This window comes from Carettochelys insculpta, chromosome 10, assembly GCF_033958435.1.
Source record: "Carettochelys insculpta isolate YL-2023 chromosome 10, ASM3395843v1, whole genome shotgun sequence".
NCBI lineage: Eukaryota > Metazoa > Chordata > Testudines > Carettochelyidae > Carettochelys > Carettochelys insculpta.
In genome coordinates, this window is record NC_134146.1 from 27509055 (window position 1) to 27533261 (window position 24207).

At 39.5% G+C, this 24207-nt stretch overlaps 1 protein-coding gene across 18 annotated transcripts in view; it reads left to right on the forward strand.

The window, feature by feature from the left end:
- MBNL1 (muscleblind like splicing regulator 1) overlaps positions 1–22089 on the forward strand; it is a 198896-nt gene extending 176807 nt beyond the window's left edge. For 13 of the 18 annotated variants that reach the window (XM_075003923.1, XM_075003937.1, XM_075003922.1 and 10 more), the window contains 5 exons: positions 52–205; positions 7834–7869; positions 8571–8665; positions 11948–12022; positions 18687–22089. In XM_075003923.1, coding sequence (XP_074860024.1) covers positions 52–205; positions 7834–7869; positions 8571–8665; positions 11948–12004 — 342 coding nt within the window. In that variant the 3' untranslated portion in view covers positions 12005–12022; positions 18687–22089. The remainder of the gene's footprint in view (positions 1–51; positions 206–7833; positions 7870–8570; positions 8666–11947; positions 12023–18686) is intronic. The other 5 variants (XM_075003924.1, XM_075003930.1, XM_075003926.1 and 2 more) reach the window with 2 other exon arrangements.
- Positions 22090–24207: the final 2118 nt, after the last annotated feature.

The following is a 24207-nucleotide window of genomic DNA, read 5'->3' on the forward strand; positions in this document are numbered from 1 at the left end:
GATTTTTTTTTTGGACTGGACTTTATTATTTTATACTCATTCACTCTTCAGGGAATTCCTCAAGCTGTACTTCCCCCATTACCAAAGAGGCCTGCGCTTGAAAAAACCAATGGTGCCACTGCAGTCTTTAATACTGGTATTTTCCAGTACCAACAAGCTCTTGCCAACATGCAGTTACAACAGCATACAGCCTTCCTCCCACCAGGTAAGTATCTCTTTAGTTTTTGTAGTGCAAAGTATGACACAAAATTACTGTCCAACATTTGTAATAAATTTCTAAAGCTATCTGTACTAACAAACAATCATTGATATATGCCCAGTTGCAGTCGGGTGTCTTTTGTTTAGACTAAGAAAGTGTAAGAATTAAGGTGTCAGGATCAGGTATGGCTCTTGTAGAATGCTCTTTCTGTGTATGCTTGTCTTGGAAGCTGGGAAGGTGTTCTCCAATCTCTGAAAATCAATATTTTGGAAGCACATGATCTATCATTTCAAAACAGATTCTGAAATCTGTTCTCTTCTTTCTAATTAATACTTTATTGTACATCTATTGAGCTGTTTTGTATTATTCCTTTTTGCAGTAAGACCCCTTTGCCATAACTTATTTAGCAGCAGTACTTCTGGACCAAATCATTTTGTAAAGTTGTGAGGTTTTGAATTTTCCTTAGTGATCATAAAATGCACAGTTAGATAGCATCACAGCTAAACTAATATAAAAATATAAGACAGATCATACTGGGCCAGAGCAAAGGTTCATGTGAGCCAGTGTCCTGTGTTCTGACCGTGGGAAATACCAGGTGCTTCAGAGGTGATGGACAAAACAAGTAATTGTCAAGTGATCCACCCCTATTCCCAGCTTCTGACAAATATGGAAGCACACTGAGAGTGTACCTGCAAAAGAAATCAGGAGACTCAGACACCAAAATGTCCGCCCCCCTCTTCCCAGTTTTTTTTCATCAAGAATGATAAAATGATACCTAATGATTGAGATTGATTGTTGCAGAGCCCAAGCCTGCATTCATTGCTTCTAAAGAAATCTTGCTGAAGTCAATTTTGTTGCATAAAGTCTTCAGGATTGGATCTATAGTAAGTTGGTATGGTTCTTGCTTCATAAATGCCATATTTCCAAGTTATTTAAAACTCTTCTATAAATTATTTTAGTAAAAGTGTGAAGGGCAAATGTTCACTGTAAAGAGCTGACATTTACAGAAAATATAGGTAATAAAAATGAGACCACTGGCTATCACAAACAGAAGAATGGTTTCCTAACCATTTTTGACATCTTTCAGTCACATCAGCATGATTATCTTTTTACTTTTGATGGTGTAGTCTGTCATTCAATCAACATGTATACATTTAATCTGCATCTGAAAAACAGCTGCTTGATATTAAACATAACTACCCTGGACTCATTGAAGCCCATTGGGTAACTATGGCCTGATTGAAAGTCCACTGAAGTAAGTGGGAAGACACTTACTGATTCCAGTGGTCTTTTGATAAGGCCTCTAATACATGTTTAAGAGAAACTTAAAATGTGTTTACAGAGTAGACAATTACTGTCCATCTTGCAGGCTTCACATATTTTGGAATCTTGATTGGTGTTCAGATTCTCTTAAATAAATGGGGCTTGGCACTTTCAGACCACACAGAATCAGGCCATTATTGTTGGGCTCATTAATGCCAGTTGTATAAATAGAATTGTATTTACATCACATTAGGGAACGTCAATAATTGTATGAGGCCTATCTTGGTCCTTACTCAGGCAACTTCATATTGAAGTCGGCAGGCATTTGGCTTAAGAAAGAAATGCAGGACGCATTGAAATGCCACTGTGACTCTGGATGCTGAAGTCAGAGGGGTGGGTTAACTGTTTCACGGTTAGTACAGTACTAATTCTGTTTTCCATTTTTTTAAATTAAAAATTACTCTTAAGGGGTAGACTAGTTTTCCATTGTTCTAACATCATTATAGAAACTTTAAACCAACATTGGTTCCATCTAAAATAAAACTTTTCACTTCTATTTGTGCCCACTCCCCAGTTTTTATGGAGTTAAAATTAGTTTAATTCTTGTCTGTGCATCACTGTTGTTAGTGAGATCAGCACAGCTGCAGAAATAGAACTTTTCAGCCAGTTTCCAGCAGCGCCAGAAGGGGAATCTACAGTGTATTCTTGAGAAGTTCACATGAGTCCCACTCCTAGGAGTTTTGGATGCCATCAGTCCCGTCATTTTATCTTCCCATGGCGTTGACAAGGCATGTCAATGTCCAATAGGCCCTTGCCACATTTCAAGTTGTTTAATGGAGTCAGGGGGGCTCAGAACCATTCAGGATTAGGCCTCAATGAATAACTGGAGTTTATAGCTTCTTGATGAAATTTATCAGAACAAAGAGGGCCCAGATGGCAACATTATCCTCAGGATTTGTACTTCAAGGGTGTTTGTGGTTTGGAGAACCTTATATGGGCCTTCTGATCTAGGTTGAATTTGGCAAAAATGTTGGATTTGTGTTTCGAAGACACCTAGACGTCCCCTACACATTCTAGGGCTCAGATTCTGGCTGCCTCACATGAAGAGGGGAATGGAGTTAAAAACAGGGACATGCGTAGTAGCTAAATCTCCAGGTTCCTTCAAGTCATCTCCATGATTAGAGCTGTGTCCCAACTCCTATGCAACAGGGTCTCTTGGGGGTGTGATCAAGGCCTTTTAGCATATATCCCTTGTGTTTCACATTGATAACTATCCAGCCTTTATGGGCTTTGGAAAGTGCACACCAGAGTGACATCTCTGCTGCCCTTCAAACAGGTGCATCACATGATTCCTTTCAGGCCTGGTTAGAGTAAAGATGGTGCCACATTCTCATTGCTCTCCAGACTGGTGTTAGGAGTTGCCACTAGTGATACTAATTTGGAGCCTTTGTAATGATCCCGGTAAAAAGAACTGTGGGGGAAGGCTCCTGGTGCTCTCACTCTCACTTAGACATAGAGCAGTTGAGTCCTTAATCTGTACCTGTTTCTTCTAAAGTGCAGTAAGTCAGACTTCATCTGTCATAATGTCGGTGCAGGTGAAGTGTTGGCAGGGAGAGAGACTTTCCTGTAGTTAGAGGGTGTGGCGAGGTATCAGAAAAAAGACAATAATAAAAACAACACAGCAGAGACACCATTCCAAACTGTCGTAGCTGTATCTGATTTCAGTGACCGACAGGGAAATATCTGAGGCTCTGGACCTAAAACACTTTACTTTGAAGTGGTTCAGATAGAGCTCTTGCTGTGGACGCCTGTCCTTTTGAAGTCTTCCAGAATCCACTGCCTCCACGATCTGCTGCAGGAGCTGAGGGATAAGTAACAGATTTCACCTGAGACTTTTTTAGAGCAACTCTGCAAAGATGTAGGACAAAACCGCAGCATGTTAGACCACGTTTGCCACATCCACCATTGACACACTGCACCCTTAGGCTACGTCTACACGTGCAGCCAACATCGAAATAGCTTATTTCGATGTTGCGACATCGAAATAGTCTATTTCGATGAATAACGTCTACACGTCCTCCAGGGCCAGCAACGTCGATGTTCAACTTCGACGTTGCTCAGCCCAACATCAAAATAGGCGCAGCGAGGGAACGTCTACACGTCAAAGTAGCACACATCGAAATAGGGATGCCAGGCACAGCTGCAGACAGGGTCACAGGGCAGACTCAACAGCAAGCCACTCCCTTAAAGGGCCCCTCCCAGACACAGTTGCACTAAACAACACAAGATACACAGAGCTGAGAACTGGTTGCAGACCCTGTGCCTGCAGCATAGATCCCCAGCTGCCGCAGAAGCAGCCAGAAGCCCTGGGCTAAGGGCTGCTGCCCACGGTGACCATAGAGCCCCGCAGGGGCTGGAGAGAGAGCATCTCTCAACCCCCCAGCTGATGGCCGCCATGGAGGACCCAGCAATTTCGACGTTGCGGGACGCGGATCGTCTACACGGTCCCTACTTCGACGTTGAACGTCGAAGTAGGGCGCTATTCCTATCTCCTCATGAGGTTAGTGACTTCGACGTCTCGCCGCCTAACGTCGAAGTTAACTTCGAAATAGCGCCCGACGCGTGTAGACGCGACGGGCGCTATTTCGAAGTTGGTGCCGCTACTTCGAAGTAGCGTGCACGTGTAGACGCAGCTTTAGTGTTTAAATTAGAACCATCTCACCAGTTCAGTTTGAATTAGTGTATCTTCAGTGTGACATCAGATCAGCGTATAAAGTTTCAAATGAGACTGCCAATTAGGGAAGCATAATGGACCAGACTTTTCAAATAATTTAGGAATTTAGAGAAGCAGAGAGACACCCCATCAGATACTCAGAAGATCCTAGTTGTGTGAGTCTGCTTGAAATGAATGGCAGTTGGATGCCTAAGTGTGTCTGAAAAATCCCACAAGGTGCCTAGTTGAGATAACTAAACACCATTAAAAAGTATGTGTTTGACGGTCTGATCTTGCACCACTCTGAAACAAAGGGAGTTATGCCGCTAAGTTCAGTGCGAGCAGGACCAAGCCCTAAGTGCTTTCCTAACTAGAGATGGATTTAGACACATTCTTTCACATTTTCCTTATTTGGAGCCTCTAGCTCTGGGAATTAATTTTGCTCCCCAGAAATTGAAATTTTAATGGAAAAAGGATCAGGCTTCATAACACTAATTCTTCATGAAGATTGAAGCATTTGTGTTCTCTACTGATAATCTAGTGTATGTGGTGCTTTCGAGATATAATTAAATAAAAAAACTGAGTGCAAAAAGCAAATCAGGAGTAGGAAATATATATAATGAGGAAAAGGAAGTGCCTAAAATCCCAGTGAAAACAGAGTATTCAAGAAAATTACTATATTCTCTCTAGGAATAATTTACCGAGAAGTTATAATCAGTTAAATTAACACATGCTTGAAATCAAGTGCTGCCTTGTGGTAAAATGCCTAGGAACATTTGAACTTGCAATTTCACTGTTCATACACTCTTATTGGTAAATCAGAGCTTTTGAGATCAACATTAAGGTCACAGTAAAAGTGATTTTTTATCATTGGCAGGTGGGTCCTACTGCTTTATGTCTTCATATTTGCAAGTTATTGCACCCTAACTAGTATTTTCATTGCTGCCTTGTGTTCATTTGCTGCAAATCCCTCTCAAAACTGTGTGTACTGGTTATAACATTAATGATGATAATAATTCAAACTAAAATGTAAGGTGAAAGTTTTACAGTTATGTTTCAGAGACTCCTTACAGAAAGCTAACTCTTGTTTTGAGCATGTACACTTAATTATGCATGGAATGACGTAATATGCTAGGTGTAATAAAATATGTAAAACACCATAAATAGGGTTTTTGTATGTGTTTAATAACATAGGATGTCACGGCTCTCAGAAATACTCTTGCAAACTCATTGACATTGAGTTTGTGTGGGTATAATTGAGATCAGTTGGTCCATAGCGTGTGGATTCATGGCCAAATCTAGAGCCAACATACTCGCTCTCCCAAGCATTCCATTTGACTTCAGTAGCAATTCACACGTGAGTAAAGCAAGTTGGATAAGGCCTTTCATTTCATTCGCCATCCTTTAAAACATATTTCATGAATATATACATTCTTTTTTATTTAATAGAAACAGTAAAGAAATTAGAAGGATTAATCATGCTATTTTCCCCAATAGCCTTAAATGTGTCCTCTACTAATAACAGGCATTAACTTCCATGTTATCCCCAGCAGTAATTATATTAATTACTGTTCTTTTCTCCAAAAGAAAATGGCTTTGGCATTGTGCAAACCAGTGCTACATTGCTTATGAATCTGTATATCTCAGAAGATAATATGCATCACCACTGAGGTGCAATAATTTCCTTTTGTTATTGCCGTATTGTGTTAAGGTAATAGAAAGCAGTGGTAATGTAGCTGTGTTGGTCCCAGAATATGCGACAGACAGAGTGAGTGAGGAAGAAGAGCTCTGTGTCAGCTTGAAAGCCTCTCTCGGTCACCAGCAGAATTTGGTCCAATAAAAGATATTACCTCACCCACTCTGTCTCTCCAAGTTAACAGTACAGCAGTAGCTCCCACAGACAGTGTCATTGAGAGTCTGTTTCCATTTTCATATGATCCACATTTTCAGAACTCCATTATTTATTTTAGTTCTTATGAAGGTAAATTTATCTAACGTAGTTAAATAGGCAAGAAGGTCTTTTCCAATAACTTGCAGCATGATGGAACATGAAGAGTTGGGCCGTTTGTTTATAATGCTTAATTTTGAAGTTTCAGGTAAGAAGCAACAACCAAAAAGCAGATACTGCATTCTCAGTGTGGAGCAAGGCATTTACCTAGTCAGACTGCCAGAGTACTGGGATTTGAAAACTAGCAGTTGGGCATGCCGAAAAATGCAGTGTTTGTATTGACATTGATGTCTCTTTGGAGAAGTCAGTGGGTATTAATTAATAAGTATTTGTATAGCACAAGAGAGTGACAGACTACAAGATTATCTCTCTCAGCTGAACAATTATTGAAATACTTTTGATGTTCTATTAAGGTCATAGGGCCCACAGACCCCATAACTGGTGGCCATTTAAAATTGTGTCCTACAGCATATAAACAATTCCAGCCAAGCTTGTTTAAGATGTGCTGGGGGCTGTGTGAGAGGCCTGTATTTTTTTAACCTCCATTTAAAATACAAGATAAAGGGAGGAAAATCAAAGTAAAATTTGACACTTTGTCTTCAGTTTACCACACAATGTCTAAATATGGTAAATAATACCTTGTGTAAAATCATCACTGCCCTTGCTAGAGCTGGGCAAACATTTAGCAAAACAAGCAGATTCAGGTCGACCAAAACTTTTTTTGAATTTGGGTTGATTTTCCACATTGTTTCAGTTGTAAAAAAAAATCAAAATATTTAAAATCTCCAAATCAAAACAAACTGCTTTATTTCAAATGAAACATTTATTTAGACTCAAAATCATTTTTAAATATTCTTTTTGGAACTGCCAGTGAATCAAGATATCATTTATTCACATAGCCCTAGTCCTAACACCTATGCAGTACCAAGGCACATCAGCTCTGGCCCCTGATAGGCCCCCACCAACTCTCCCTGCCCCATCTCTTCTTGGGACCACTGCAAAAAAGAGATCACAGCCCTTGGTTGTACATTTTTTACGGTTGGACCATGTCCCTTAGCCTGCTCCAGATCTCAGCCTGTGCACTCTTCGCTCCTTTTCTCAGCAGCGTAAGAGAGTCTTAGGCAAGGAGAACTCTGTGTGGAGGATCCTATATGTATATGGATTGGAGAACGAGAACAGCAATCCCATCTCTTCATTCTTTATTATTCTGCACATCTCCCTATACTCTTAGTGTCAGTATTAACATAATTGTGGGAGCTGGCTGACCCTGAGGGTATTAAAGATAAATAACACGTTTGATCATTTCCTCTAACCTTAATAAAATATAGTAAAAAGAAATACATTTTTATTTTTACATTAACAATATGTCAGAAAGTTAAAAAAATTAATCAGATAAAACTGAATTTTGAAATAAGCCATGAGACTTTTTCCTAGTAATATTTTATAGACAAATGAAACTATGCAGAAATAAAGGCAAACAAAATGCACCAGCACACAGTTCAATCAGCTTTTTCTTCACTTAAAACTAGTTCTAACTGATCACTGTGCTATTGTGTGATTTGATTGTGCTGACAGTTACATGCCACTGTTCCCATAATAACAATTTTTCTTCTTTGTTTAAATGAAATTTTCTAATTACACGTGTGATGGGTTGTTTTAATTCTTTTCCCTTTTCAAATCCACCTTCCTGTTGCAATGCATGATGGGCAGGCTCAATATTGTGCATGACACCCGCTACAAGTGTTGGTAGGTGCCAGCTTTGTTTCTTGATTATCTTAAACATGTGGTGCAGCTCACAGACCCTCAAAATCCACTGCTAGGTTTTAACTTATAGCTGTGGCATCAGTCCATCCCCCCCATCACAACCTCTGCACTAACACCTGTCAATTAAATGCAGTTGTTTTATTTAATTGACATGGACACCTAGAAATCAGATAATAGTGTTCAGAATTGCGCATTTTTCCTTAGTGGATTTTGATTGGACTGTGAGTTATGTTTAGCAACTGTCTTGTATTAAGTAATATACTGCATTTTACTATAGTAATACAGAAATATTCCTTCATTCAAACAGATCAATTTTTATGTGTGGTAGATACTTGGGTTGGATTTTCTTGTTTGTGTTTTTGTTTAGACATAAAAATGTAAACCTAAGGCCATTTTAAAATCTTTTTGTTGATTTCATGTTGAAACAATTTAACTTTTGTCTTGATTTTCTTGATTTGATGGTAACACCGTTTTTCCCTTTTCTCCCTCTTTCATTTCCCTTTTCCCTGGAATGTTGTCCTGCTTTGCACTGTGATTGCATGTCACTTGCTGGCAATGATGTCTCGTCACATGGCTTATTGCTGTGATAAATACCATGCTCAATTATTCTATCACATGTTGCCCTGGTTCCCATACTGCTTCACTCTTCTGTATGTTGGCTTATTTGATTTTCCTTCCGAAAGTTCCCATGGTGCACGGTGCTACGCCAGCCACTGTGTCTGCAGCAACAACATCTGCCACAAGTGTCCCCTTCGCTGCAACAGCCACAGCCAACCAGGTTTGCTAATTTACAGCTTTGTTCCTTAAAAACAACTTGAAATTGGTGCTTTTAATGAGCATGGGGGTTTTGATTTTACTTCTTGTTGGCCTACACATTCTCTCTAAGAGTTGCAGCATAGTAAGCATTTTGTCCATGCTCTGAAGGTGCTACAGCTCCATCTCTGACACTAAAAATATTTCACATGAGATTTTCTGATGCAGTCTTGACATTTCCTAGACCACATTCCTAATTTCTCTTTCCATAGATCTAAAGAGACAGGGATAGTACATAGAATGCAATTCTAAAGCCTACAGCTCTTTTGCTTGCAAAACTCTGATCAAAGTGCCTGGAGGGATTACAGGCTAAGGAATTTAAGAGTCTGGACCTCTTCAAAAGCAAAGGAAAAACATTTGTGCTCAGCCCACCCAGGGCACAATTGTAAATCGTTGTCTCAACTTGTGAAATACTTAGGAAAGTCTTTATTAATTTTATAATGGACAAACTTTAACTAACCAAATGTCCTTTAAGACTTGACTAAGCTCCTTCTAAACTACCACCATGAATGTTGTTGCATATGGCATACAATATGAAAACAAACACTTAACACGGTAAATCTTCAGTTAAATTTCTTCTTGTACTGCCACAAACAATGGTGTTTAGAAATGTTGTGAGCCACATTTTCATGGATGCATCTTCTATTTATTCTAGTGGAAACAGCACTTACATAAATGAGGGTGGAAGCTGGCCTCATGTTTTAGCTAAAGCAGTTGTTTCAAATTCTGTTGTTTTATATTACATCATAGTTGAACATTAAATGTAAGGAATAAAAATATTCTGAAGACCACTTCCTTTTTCTTCTATTTAAATCTACACAGAAATAAATGTAACAGCCCACACAAGAATTTTAGAATTCCTGTACATTATCATTGTACTAAAAGCAGAGAACCAAATTCTGTGCTAAGATGCAAGCAATGTTCTCAGTCAGTGTACTGCGAGGTCCACAAATGCCTTGGGGGTTTTTGCTTGTTTTTAAAAAATGTCCTTAACTCAGTTTCCAGTTTTGTGGGAGATCTTTCAGAATTAATTGCAGGGTTATTGTGCTAAGATTTAAGGCTAAGATTTTAAAAATCTGCTTCCATTAAATTCTGCATACTTTTTAAATATCCAGTCAGGCAGTCAGACCTATGAACACTAGTATTTGTGCCTGAAATCTAATTTACTTAGACGTTTGCACCTGCAGGCTACTGCACTTGTAAATGGGACACTAATGTTATTACTCAGTAGCCTCTTCCAAAAAAGTGTTGAGTGCTATAAATTTTCATTGAAGTTTGAGAATCTGAGCCTCCTTTGGGGCCAGGCCCAGAGCCTTTAGTATTTGACCTGAATTTTCTTCATCGTTGTTTGCACCATATTGTTTCTAAGCTAACTGTAATCACTTTGATGACATATGCAGGAACTGGGACAGCCATCATTCCTGAAAAGCACACTGGTATAATGATTTATAAGAGTGCACATCGGATTCCCATGTGTTAATTAGTGTTCCATAATCTGGTCAGTCTTCACAGAAATTGAGTGTAATTCCTCACCACAGGCTTAACTAATTCCCTTACAGATTTAACCCAGAATAAAATTAATTTAATATCCAGGTATCCTCATGCAGGAGGTATCATTCTTGTAAATAAGTGTCAGCTATATAAATCTACTGTATGTCAGACGCATCATAATAGCATGAGTCATTTGTTGCACAATTCAGATAATTTTGATTGTGTAGCCTGCATATCCCTGAGAACTGCTGAAGTGAGGGAGAACCACAAAATATGCCTGTTCTTTCTGTGAGGTGCTAAGCGCTTGCCCAAAGAGAGGGAATCTTTCTGTTGTAGAATCTGATCATTTCATGCACTTTTTTCCTGGACCCTCACATCACACTTCAGTAAAGTATTGCAGCCAAACCTCCATATATACATATATAAATAATATATGTATATAGTATGTAAACCAATGCTGAAATTGTTTAATGCCACCCAACGCAATGCCCATGCATGCGAAAGGTCTGAAGATCTGACCCTTCATCTTCATTGACTGACTGGTGTTGAAGGTCGTTGGTATGGTTTGACAGCACTATCCCTGATGCTTCTACGCAGTTGGGTGCAACATCTTCTCCTGCAGCAGTAGAAAAAATGGTATGAGAAGCTTCATTATGCTTGAAGCACATTTCTGTGCAAGTTGGCAATGCTGTAAAAGTATATAAAGATGATAGGTAAAGAAAAGTCATTAGAGATTAGAAAAAAACAACCACCACTGAAAACATTTAGTTTAAGAACTGTATTTCCACCCTCCATTTCTTTTGTGGGTTTATATATCAGACTTATTAGCTGATGGGAAATGTAACTTGTATGACCGTAAATAGCTGTTAACCTTGAAAAAAGAGTACCAAATTGTGTTTTTCCTGTACCTAAATATATCTTTCCACGTCCCTGTCCTGTGTGTGATGACAATTTATGTACAATACCTTTAACATTTGTAGTTCTGCAAGGCTTGTGTATATGCACTCCCACTGACTTCCGTCTATGTGCCACCCATTGGAGGTTTTGCGGGATCAGGCTCCAGAGAGATGATTGGCTTGTGTGCTTCTTTGCTACTTCTAAATATTATTTTGAGGATTTATTTGTACACGGTACTATGGAAAATGAGTTGATAAACTTTAGGAGCCATTTCAAATTCTATCGACAAAGACCAATGTTCTGAGAATTGTTCACTCTTTGGGGTGCCTTCCTTTTTTGGTGCCCAACTTTGAAATCTTGTACCGCATTTTTATAGGAGATGTGGACCCACATCTCAGCTCACCTGTGGGTCTTTGCCCACTTTGAAAACAGCATAGCGGGACATCTTAGGTTTGGCACCCAGTAGTAGACTCCCCCAAAGTTAATGATCTCTGTGCAAAATTTGGTTGAAGTTGTTTAACTGTTTTAAGTGTAGTACCCAAATCACAGAATTTTGTGTCGGCCAACAAAAAGGGCTCCTCTCAATTACTGCATTGCATGAACTTTTGTAGATTTTAACTTCTCTTACTTTCTAAACAAACAATAATACTTATTTACATTGGTCAAACAGTACTTACCACAGTGTTTTTCAGTTTTAAGTTGCTACTCTAGCCCTTCCGCGGACTATACCTTATAGTATAAAGTCCACCACCTCCCAGCTGATCCCAACTTTTCTGAGCTGTTATATTCTTTAATAAAATGTTGTATGTATTGTTGATTTATTGCACATGTTGTTCATTGTTTAAATTTTTACCTATAGATACCCATAATATCTGCCGAACATCTGACTAGCCACAAGTATGTTACACAGATGTAGACATTTTGTCATCAAACAGTAAGTTTCCAATGAATGGCTTGCATACTTTTCATATTCTGTGCATGTGCATAACTTTACTTTTTCAGGGACAGATTGGATTCTTAAAAAAATTAAGAATATGTGAAAATATTCTAGAAGACACTACCCAGCTTCTGGCACATGTCAGTCACAATGCTCATATAGGGATGGGTTTCAAAAAAATATTGCAGAAACAGATAAGTATGTGGGGGTGGTTTCAGTTGAGTTAGACAACAAGAGTTCCCTTTGCTGACACTCTCAGCCAAGGATGAAACAGGCAGAAAGCTGAAAACCCCCCTCTTCTCAGAAACAGATTACACAAATTCTGCATAGCAGCTACTCGGTAACCTCTAATACACAGTACTTACCAGAGTGCCCTCCTTTTTACTTGTGCAGGTGATATACATGATGATGGAAAAGATAATCTCTTCCCCATTCCACCTGTAACCATACCCTTTATGCTAGCTTATTTGGAGTTGGTTCAGAGGGTCTTTCCCTAATGTCAGATGGTGAGGTGACCATTTTGAGCAAGCCAGTCTGCCAGTGATTTCCTCAGCCAATGGTCTTACTTACAGCCATCTGAATTTCACCCTTAATTGTTTGACCTGCTTCTTAAACATTAGCTTCCCATTTTCAGGGGGCTCAGGAGTTAATGAACTCAGATTCTTTTTATCTGCCCTGTGCTTGCCACTTCTAAAAGATGCAGTTACTGTGTCAACTTTAATGTTCATGCCTGAAGGACACAAGATGTTTTGGGGAAGGTACTCCCCAACTTCTTAGCACGTGATTGGGCATCAGTATTTGCTCTAGTACACCCATTTTGTTAGCTGGAATTGGAAACTGCAAGTACCATGTTAATTACTGTTCACTCTCTGTGGCAGGTGTGGAGAGCGGACATCTAAGTCTCAGCTACCCGGGTAAATTAACAATAATTAACCTGCAGCTCCTGTATGGTTTCATCCCCTTCAAATAGTGTAGAGTAGCTGGAGAATGCTGCCGCCTAATTAGAATGGGCTTCAGCTTCTAGCAACATCTTGCTGCCCTTCTGAGGAAAGTAAACCTGGAACCAGACAAACTTAGCATGGGACAAAGACAGTATTATTTTGGAAGGAACTCTCATTAATAAAACCAGAGTTTATTAAAGGCAAATCTAGCTATTGTTTGAGACTGGACAGAGACACCACTAGCTGTTATGCACCTTGGGCCATATGTGGGACAGGTAGCTTTATTGAGAGTTGCTTTTGAAAGACCTATTAAATAACGGTGTCTATTAAGCAAGCCTCTGCAATTGAGAATGAGGATTTATTCTTCACATTAACTCAGCTTGTGGCTTCTCTTGAACACAGACTGCCAAATTATGATAAATTATGTGTGGTATTTTTGTGACATAGGTCACATAGTAGAGAGAGGTCATGCTGAGAATATAAGATCAGTATACACTTGCATATGTTTGTCTTGATCTGAAGACCTAGATATTATATGTCAAATTTTTGTAATTTAACCTTTTTCACAAAGAAACATTTTTAATTGACTTCTCCTGTTGGGTTTTTCCCCCAATCTTTCTGTGATGAAATCCTAATTTAAAGCTGTGATTTGGACTGTTCATTTTTGTTTTGGTTTGGTATAGTATCTTATCTAACTACAACTAGGTTAACTTAATAGCTGCAGCAAGTATATATACAGCTTCATTCCTACACCCTGTCTCAGTAAGTGGTACTTTTATTCAGAGTCAAGCTGTAAAAAGAATCTTACCATTCACTTTGGCCAAGATCCTCTGTGGTATTTTGGCATCTAGCTCCCATTATTTTTAATGATTTTCATAGTCCCCTTCTTATAATCTTTCTTCAGGAAAGGGGGAAAATTATTCTTGACACTTTTTGGTGATTAATCATGAAGGAAAAGTACTCATACCCTTGTAACTTTTATCCTGGATGAACTGATTGCAGATATTATTGTAGTCGTAGTCCAGTCCTTTAAAAAACAAGCACACTAAGCTGTTTGCCTTACTACAACAGTGACAATAAATATCATCTATTTATTTTCTCCTTATATAAAACACTGTCTTCCCCTCCTCACTTTCTACTTTTTATTGCCACTCTTTGGCTCTCTGTGCACTTAATGAAATGAGGTGCTAAAACAGAATGCTTTAAGTAAGGTGAGATGGTACTAGTGATTTAATATATGGAATCATACGAATTCCTTATTATTCTGTTGGGTGCTTTTGAAAATTTGAAAAAATAGTCTGAGTGACTTAGGCTTAAGGCCTCAAGCACCTAACTCTAAGTGATTTTAATGGACCTTATTGGTGTAATAGCTTAAATACCATTTTCAAAATGACAGTCACTTAAGTGTTTCCATCTGATTAAAATTCACTGGGACTTTGCCTCCTATGTTGCTTAAGCTTTCGTGGGCAAAGACCCACTTCGTCAGATGGCATCTGATGAAGCTGATCTTTGCCCGCAAAAGCTTATGCTCCAAAATATCTGTTAGTCTATAAGGTGCCACAGGACTTCTAGTAGTTCATGTTGCTTAAGAACTTTTGAAACTATTGCCCAAAAATCTTTACCCTGACCAAGTCAATGAGACTAACACCTGCTGACTCTTTGTTCTTCGAGTGCTTGCTCCTATCTGTTTAAGTTAGATGTACACACAAACATGTACATGGCTGTTGGAAAGATTTTCGCCTAGCAACTACCAGTTAGGTTGGCTGTGGAGTACCCTGGAGTGGTGCAGTTGCGGAGCCTATATATGACCCTGCTGACACGAGTCCCCTCCAGTTCCTTTCTTAGTGCCCAAGAGGCTGTTGGTATTGTGTCTATGTAACTGTTGCTATGCCATGGCTTGCTAGCTTTCCTTGTGTAAATGGTTGTAAATAGTATACTTTATCATAACTATTGTTTCTAGTTAGTTATTGTTAGGCAGTCCTCAGTTAAGGAAGGTGTCTCCTTCTCTTGCCTTCTCCCCTACAGGGATTAGGGGCATGAAAAAAAACTCAAGGCTTTAAGCAGTGCAGTGCCAGCTTAAAGTCCATGTGAACAAGCAACCATCACGAGTCCTGCCTTCATTGTTTGGGTGATGCTCATCAGACAGATAAGAGCCGTATCTTCAGGGGTTTCAAGCCCTGGACTCATAAGCAGTGTGACTTTCAGCTCTGTCAGTTCCTCATGGAGTTGGCAATTCAACTTCCATAGCAGAGGTCTGCACTCTGTTCTTTGATGCGCAGCATGCCATCCTGTGCTCCAGGCCTGGTGCTGAAGAAGAACTCATGTTGGCCGAAGCCTCTGGCATGGCACTGCTCTCGCTGTCCAGTGTGTCTCCAAGTTTCTAAGTCATTGGCACCAGTTCCGTTGACCTCAGCGCTGTCTGTGCATATGGCTCCAGATGCTCCCTGGGCCTGTGATCCTGATGCCCCAGTGTTACCTGTATCAAGCTCAGTCCTCCTGGATTTGTCCAGAGGTGATCTGGTGCCGGCTGGCCCTTTGTCTGTACCTGATAAACACTGGGTGGTTCAAGGACTTATTGAGATGATGAGCTCCCTGGCGCAGACTGAGGCCCTTGCCCCTCATTGCACCTCCAGGGTAAGCTTGCTCTTTGGGCTGTGCCTGTTCAGGTTTACCATGGGCCATCTGCATCTTCAGTTTATGAGCCTTCCTTTCAGGTTTTTCACAACCCTCCAGAGTGTTCACCAAATGCATGACAGTAGAAGCCACCTTCCTACAATGTAACAGCATCAAGGTGCACCCATATATGGATGACTGGTTTCTGCGGGGTCATTCATTCTGCCAGGTGCAGGCTAAGGTGGCTTTCACCAAGGAAACTCTGGACAGGCTGAGTCTCTTGCTCAATCCAGCAAAGTCCTCACTAGTCCTGACTCATCACATAGAGTTTATTGGAGTGGTCCTCGACATTGTCCAGTCCAAAGCGCTTCTTCCCCATCATCACTTCCAGGCTGTTGCTCAACTCCTACATTCCTTGTCTGAATTCTCAGTCACCACAGTCCGCACATGCCTCCATCTAATGGGCCATATAGCTGCAGAGATATACATGGTATCAAGTTCTGACTTCATCCTCTTCAAGCATGGTTGGCTTTGGTGTATTGTCCCAGCTGGGATGGCATAGACATGGTAGTCAGGGTGCTGCGACCGATCTCTGATGCCCTGTGCTGGTGAATGAGTCCACAGAATGTTCTCAGCAGCATTCTCTTTCACACCCCTCATTCTCGTGTCCCTGGTGACAGATGCATCCACTTTGGGCTGCGAGCCCCAACTGGGGCATCTGACGACTCAGGCAGTGTGGTCAGCAGATAAGTTATCTCTCCACATCATGTGCAGGCTTCTGACCATTCATCTGACTTATCTGGCCTTTCTACCTTATTTCCTCTGCTGATGTGTAGCGGTTCTAATGGACAACACTATGGCCCTGTATTAAACCAGCTAGCAAGGGTACACTCCTTCTTGCTTTGCTGTTAAGCTCTGTGCCTGTGGGAACTCTGCATAGCCCACTGTAGCTACCTGGAGGCCTCCTGTCTCCTGGGGGTCCAGAGCCAGCTGGCAGACCACCTCCCATTGACAGTTTGTCACTCATGAGTGCACAATGCCTGTGGACATCCTTCACTCTGACTTCCAAAATTTGGGCTTTCCCCATCTAGACTTTCATTCCAGAGCAACTGCAAGTGTCCCAGGTTCTGCTCCTTCTGGGGCCTCCACCCAGGTTCCTTAGCGGACACATTCCTCATTCCATGGACCCCAGGGCTACTCTACACTTTTCCTCCACTTTCCCTTATGCACAAGGTGGTCCTCAGGGTTCACAGGGACTAGGCAGACATAATGCTCATAGCCCTGCCTTGGGCTCATCAGGACTGGTACGCCGCACTGATGGAGCTCGCTGTGCTTCCACCCATTTGACTCACCCTGCTTCTGGACCTCATTATTCAGAACCACATTCCCCTCCACCACCCAGCTCTCTGGTCCCTTCACCTCATGGTGTGGTGAATTTGTGGTTGAATCCTGTCGAGCTGGAATGCTTGGAGTTGGTGTGGCAGGTCTTCCTTATTAGCTGCAAGCTGTCTACACGGAACTCGTACCTGACCAACTGGACATGCTTCTCCTGTTGGTGCAGCCAGTGCAATCTCGTACCAGGTGGTAGACTTCCTTGTTTCCCTGAAATGGCAGGGCTTGGCTTCTTCCTCCATAAAGGCTCACCTGGCAGCCGTCTTGGCCTTGCATCTCAGGGTGGGTGGGCAATATGTTTTTGTGCATCCTATGTGGGGGTGGGTTCTCCAGGGCATGGACCACCTCCAGCTGTTGGTTCATTCACCATTTCCAGCCTGGAACCTTAACCTGGTGCTCCAGGTGCTAATGGCCCCCACTTTTACCTTGGGCCATTTGTTCCCTCCTCTACCTCGCCAGGAAAGTAGCCTTCCTTGTGGCCATCACCTCTGCCAGAAGGGTGTCTGAACTTCAGGCCCTCATGTTGGGGCCCCCGTACATGCTGTTCCGTTAGGACAAGGTCCAACTCTGCCCTCATCCAGCTTTCTTGCCAAAAGTGGTCTCCAGCTTCCATACCATTTTTCTTCCTCTTTTCTACCCTAAACCTCATAGCTCCCATCAGGAGTAATAGCTGCATTCTCTTGAGACAGGCACTTGCCTTATACATCGAATGGACCAAGCTCTTCTGCAAGACCTCTCAGCTCTTTGTGGCTGTTGCTCAGTGCATGAAGGGGCTTCTGGTTTTGTGTTCAGCCCATCTCTTTCTGGATCATGTTCTGTATACAGACATGCTATGACCTTGCTACAGTTTCTTTGCTGCCTGTTATGGTCCATTCTATGCAAACTCAGGCCTCTTCAATTGCCTTTTTGGACCATGTGCTTCTCCAGGTCCTCTGTACACACTTTTATGTCTCACTGTGCTACTCTGCAGCAATCTAGATGGGATGCAGCCTTCAGGGACATCGTCCTTGAGTCAGCCATGCATTGACTCCACAGCCAACCCAATTGATAATTTCTAGGGCAGAAAATTTGTGTCAGCCATGCATGTATGTGCACACATCTAACTCAAATAGATATGAGCAACACATCTGGAAGAGCAACAGTATAATGGTGGGTAACCATTTTCTCCAGTAGGCCCAGGATGTGACCCCTTATACAAAGCCAGTAAATGAGTAAATACTGTCAACCCTAAGGTTTTTGTGACATAGTTTACGTAGTAGAAGGAGGTCACGCTGAGAATATAAGCTCAGTTAACACTTGCATATGTTTGGCTTGATCTACAGTCCTAGGTATTATAATGCCAGATTTTTATAATCTAACTCTTTTTCATGAAGGAAGCTTTTACTCAACTTCACTTATAAAGATTTTTCCCTTGATCTTTCACTGCTGAAATCATATTTTGAATTACTGAATTAGTATTGTAGGTAGAGGAGGCTGTAACATTCCATACAAGAAGGATGCTATTTTATTATACATTGTCAATATTTATAGTATGTCTATTATGTCTTCAGATTAAATCTTTGCTGTGAAGGAATTAATGAAGCACAATCCTGTAGTCTTTTTCTATGCAAACTTCCTCTTGATTTTAATGAACAATTTATATCAGGTTGAGATTGCTTTAAAGAACTAAATGAAAATGCTAAATTAATTTTCTTTCTGCCTGCTTCCATTTCTAGATCATACTAAAGAGAAAAGGACAGTGTGCTTGGATAGAGAAAAGGACACAAGCATTAGCCATAATGTATATACCGTCAAGCCACCCACACAAACTCCCTCAGCAGTAAGACATCCACATACTGCATGTTAACAAGATGAAACAACAACTTGGAAATCCACTGCACACTGTTGCCTATATACTTTGTACATTGAATTGATATTTGTGCTGAGGTGATCTTACCGTCTAAATCTACAACATTGTCTATCTTTTCTAGCACAGAGGTATGCCTATATATTTCAATATGCATACATAGTCTATTTCCTACATAATCATGTATGTCATCTTGAAAAGACAGACTATGATGTAATCACAAAACTATTATGTATTGGTACGTCTGTAGACCAAGATATAATTTTTTAAAGTAAGTTTATTTCTTTCAAGGTTTACAAATAACGAAGGTGCACCTTGTATTTAAAATTGCCATTATAGACGAGAGCGTGCATGCACAGTAATTTTTGTTTTAAGAGTAATATTTTTAATGTAATAGATTGTAAGAAGTGGTAAGGGAGGTATCTGACAGAGATGAATGTGCCAAGCAAAACCACAACTGTGTATATTTTAAAGCACATCAATGGCTTTAAGTACCATGTTGTTAAGGATTCTCATGAAGTGCCATAGACTGTACATCAAAGTAGAGTATTATTTCTGCAGTGTTATTTTCAGAGCCACATTTTTTCTTATGTTGTTTGTACTATTCAGTCAAAGGCACCGTGCTGTTTCAAAACCAAAGCTGTCTCAGAAATGGCCCATTGTACCTTTAAATAAAAATAGAGAAGAGAAAAACATACTATCATTACAGATTAACACATACTGGACATATAAATATATATTAAAACTATCTTAAGGTGTTGTAGTGTAATATTTATGCATATTATACTCAATAACTCAGTATACAAAAGGGAAAGGCCATTTCTGAGACACAATAACAAAAAAGTTTGAGGAGCTTATTTTGCTTCTATTTATAGCCTCTGTCAAAAGTCAAAAGACTATAACTGCTTTGTAGAGATGGTTTTCACTTTTGTTTGTTTCATCAAAGTCACGCTTCCAAATAGTGACTCTAAACAAAGAAGAAAGAAGCACTGACATCAGATGCATGATAAACCAAAATATGAAAAAACTGAGATGTTAATTAGTATAGAAATTGGGTAGGTTAAATACCCAGATGAGTTTTATGTGATTTTTTTTTCAGATTAACTGCTCATAGCCTTAGAAAGCCTTTACAAAATAATAATAAAAATAGATGTGCATTCAAGTTTTTAAGAACGGATTCATCCAAAGGAATTCCTTTTTGTGGTTTGGATGTTGCAGTTAGTAAAGGATATTTTTGCTCTGTTCAGCAAACTGCTGAAGTGGGGGCCAGGTCACTGGTAGTATAGCATGGAGTGGAAGAAGTGAGAGTTCAGTTATAGAACTTTCCATACTTCCAAGTTTACTTCAAGTTTTTATGCTTGAGAGAGATGCTTTCTAGTTTAAGAATGATGTGTTGATTTTACTGATTGTACTGTACATCTATTAAAGCCTTAGATTATTACATTACGGGTTGAAACCCATACCAATGTAATTTCAATTGTGTTAAGAAAGTATAGATGAATTCACATGTTATTGTAGTTACTTACATTATAGAATATTGCTTATTTTTTCTTGTTAAAATATAGTTTTTATTTCATACATTTATTAGATCATTTTCATTTTCTATTACCAGTTGAATACCATTTCAGTTTATAGAATTTTGTTTTATTAGATTTTACTGATGACTTTTTCAAAATACAAAAAATAAAAAAAATTAAAATGTAGGTTTTTTCTTCATAACATATTCAGTTTTGAATTTACATGTAGTGTCATGAGTATTTGTATTATTGTTAACTAAATGATTTATATTTTACTGATTTAATATTACAATGTAAGAACGTCGGTCATTGTTAGTTCTTGTCTAGTTTTCATTAAAAGAACAAAGATCTTTTATATGGATATCTTATAATTATATAATCATTGCTAAGTAAGAAGTTCAGTTGTTGCTATTGCAACAATCCTGGCAGACAATTGAATAATATTTTGATGATTTATTTTGTTTGTAATTAGTTATTATAAGAAAATCTAGTTCCTAGATATTAGAATAAAATTTATTTTCTACTGTATCCATTTCAAATGTTAAAATATTGTTTAAATATTTTTGAAATCCCTGAATATCAGGCCTTGTTATAAATAAGCTGCATAATCAATAGATCAAGGGACTTTTTGTTGATAATCCAAATACTCAAAGTTTACGTAACAAGAATTAAAGCGTGTGTGCAAACTCTTGAGGGTTGATTATGCTGCAGTATAGCATGTGGGAACGTATAGAGAGAAGGTTGACTTTTTGCACTTCTGTATATAGTCAAAAAAGAGAGAAACCTGTATAATAGTAAGATCTTATTTTGAATAAAAATGTCTATAATTACAAGGAGTTTTGTTAAGGCTAATAAAATGACAGGCTGAACAAAATTGCTTGCAAAAGTGGCACAGAGTTAGCACTCCATACCCCTTCAAAAAAGTTGCTTTGCTTTATGTGGACAGCTTGTAGTTTGCCAGGATTTTTTCAGCTGGAAAGATATACCATCCTTCCAAGATCTCATGACTGACAAAAGCTCCACTGGTTCAAATCTGCCTGAAAATCATTATTATAAAAAAATTTAATAAACAGGTACTTCAAACCATCAAGGTGAAATCATGGATTAAATATTCCGTACATTATTCAAAAACTACTGCATGTTTAAAGTATCAAAAACAACAAAAAAACAACAAAAAAACAAAAGCAAAAAAAAACAATCAACAACTATATTAAGGATATATGCTAATCAAAGCAGTTTCTGACAATTTCAGTGGTTTATTGTTCACAAAACAAGGATCTTCAAATATTGACTTTCACAAAAATTAAATCATGAACAGGCAAACCAAACAGCACACTGTAGCTGTAGTTATGTGATTATTTTTATTGTAATGGTCCTGTTCTTTTAGCAGGTGAAAAACAAAAGCCTATTAAATATTGCTCTTTGAATGAGAAGCACTCAAGAAATCATGCGATTATGTAAGCCAAAGCTGGAAAGATAAATTATTAGGCCATTATTTTTATCTGGAAAATTGAGTATTCGCACTTGATTAATTAATAATGTTGCATTTACTTGCAACCCTGCAACTTTCATCTGCTGAAAGGACAGATGTGCTTGGTTTTACTATTATGTAATCACAGACTTACGTTTTGCTTGTAGTTGCTGCAAATTATGTACTCTGTCCTGGGCTGCAATTTGTTTCCATGCTTATTTTATTATTACTGCTATAGTTGACCTTGCTGTATGGAAAAATAAAGTGAAATTGCCCTAATAAAACTTCTCTTTCTTAATTATATTTTTCTATTTCAGATTAAAAAGTTATGTTGTTTTGGTTTGTGTACATTTTAATGGATTCACATATTTATGTCCAAGGGGGAATTATGTAATCGAAAAGATTATTATATGCTGTCATATTTTGTTTTCACAAAATACACCATATTACAGATGCAATACAGTTCATGAAGTAAATGGCTACATCCAAAGCAGATACTTGCAATCTTTTACAGACCTTTCCCATGCATTAAAGAACATGTATTTTCTGACTTCATGGATTCTGGCTTTAAAATCTATGAAACTATGGCTTTGATAATCTGGTCTAACTTTCCCTATAATATGGGCCAGACAGCCTAATCCAATAAATTCTACTTGTAACATCTGTTGTAGCCATAGCATATATTTAAGAAAGATATCCAGTCTAGGTCTAAAGAACTCCGCTGTTGAAGAATCCCTAGCTCCAGTGGTTACCCATTATCCTGATAGTTAAAAATGCACACCTTATTTCTAGTCTGAATTTTTGTAGCTTTAGCACACATATATGTCATAAAAATAAAGTATTAGAAGCAGATTATTTCCCTAAAGGTTATTTCTGTTTCTAAGAATCATATTTATTCAGTACAGGTTGAACTTCTGTAGTCCAGCACCCTTGGGAGCTGACAGGTGCAGAACCAGAGAAGTTGCTGAACTGTAGGTGGTGAATATTGTCTAACAGCACTACTAACACTTCTATTGCTTAGTGGGCTCTTAGAAGACATTTAGGGATAAATTAGAACTAAATAAGAACACAGACCAGAGAGCCAGGACTAGTGGCTGTAAAACCTTATGAGTGTGCCTGGAACTTGGCCCCACCCATGATAAGTAGCCATCTGACTAACTAAAATCACGCCAGACCACGGATGTTACCAGACTAGAGAGGTTCAACCCATAGTAAATGGTTGAGGATTTTGTCTATTCAGTGTTTGTATACATTCAAGACATGAGGCCAACTGGCTGGCTGTGCAGAAAGGAGAGGAACCATTTGATACGGGATCAATCAGGCCCCAACTTTATTATTAGATATTCAGAGCTACATGTACAGTGCAGGAAATCTTCCTTGGTTTAGTATTGTCCCATTAGCCTGCTCCATGAATAGCGGGAGGGTCCCAGCCCCTTTCCAGCAGTTTTATGCCGCTTCCCCACTACTTCTTCCAAACCAACAAAGATTGCTTACCCTCCTCCTCTGAGCCATCAAGAACCTCTCTTCTTCAGCCAGACTGCCCAATATCCCACCAACCCCAGCTTAAAATGCAGGGTAGTGAATCATGCCAAACATTTTGAAGTAGCACTCCCCTGGAACATTGAAAAATTGATGTCATTCTTCAGCATTGGTACCCCCCCCACCCACCCACCCAGGCAAATACTAACATCTTATCACTTACCCACATTGGGATAAAGCCTAACTGTATCCCTGTAGGGCCTTCCATTAGCCAGGTCTTGTTTTAAATTACTTTGGTTTGAGTTTTTTAATTATGAACATTTTTGACGCCTGGGAACACAGGCTCATAGGGCTGTCCACAGTCAAGCAGAACATGGCCTTTGCATGTGGGAGTAGCTCCACGTTTCGCTCCGCTCCTGTGCCCATGCTTTAGCTGCAGAACCCCTCATGCAAATCAGGTCATGTGTCAGTTTGGGATGTGAGCTGGCCATTGTCCAATAGGGATTAAGCATTCATCTTGCAGATAGTCACAGCCAGAGCTTCCTGTTCCCACATGGAATAGCATTGGGCATGCCTGGATTGCCACAGGTTCTGGTTGATAGTTGACCAGCCATTTGTTATGCAGTGTTTTGGTCAGGCTGGTCCCAGCGTATCAGAGATACAAGGGCTATGTCTACACTTACAAAAAACTGTGAAATGTCCATGCTAATGGCCAAATCAAAGAATACTAATGAGGCACTGAAATTAATATTCAGTGCCTCATTAGCATTCTGTCAGCCATGACACTTTGAAATTGCCACATTTTGCTCTCCCACAGTTTGTCTGCATGGGGGTCCTTTACGAAAGGACGTTGCTAACATCAAAATCCCCTGATTATCTGATAGGAATAAGGGGATTTTGATCTTGGCAGGGTCCTTTCGAAA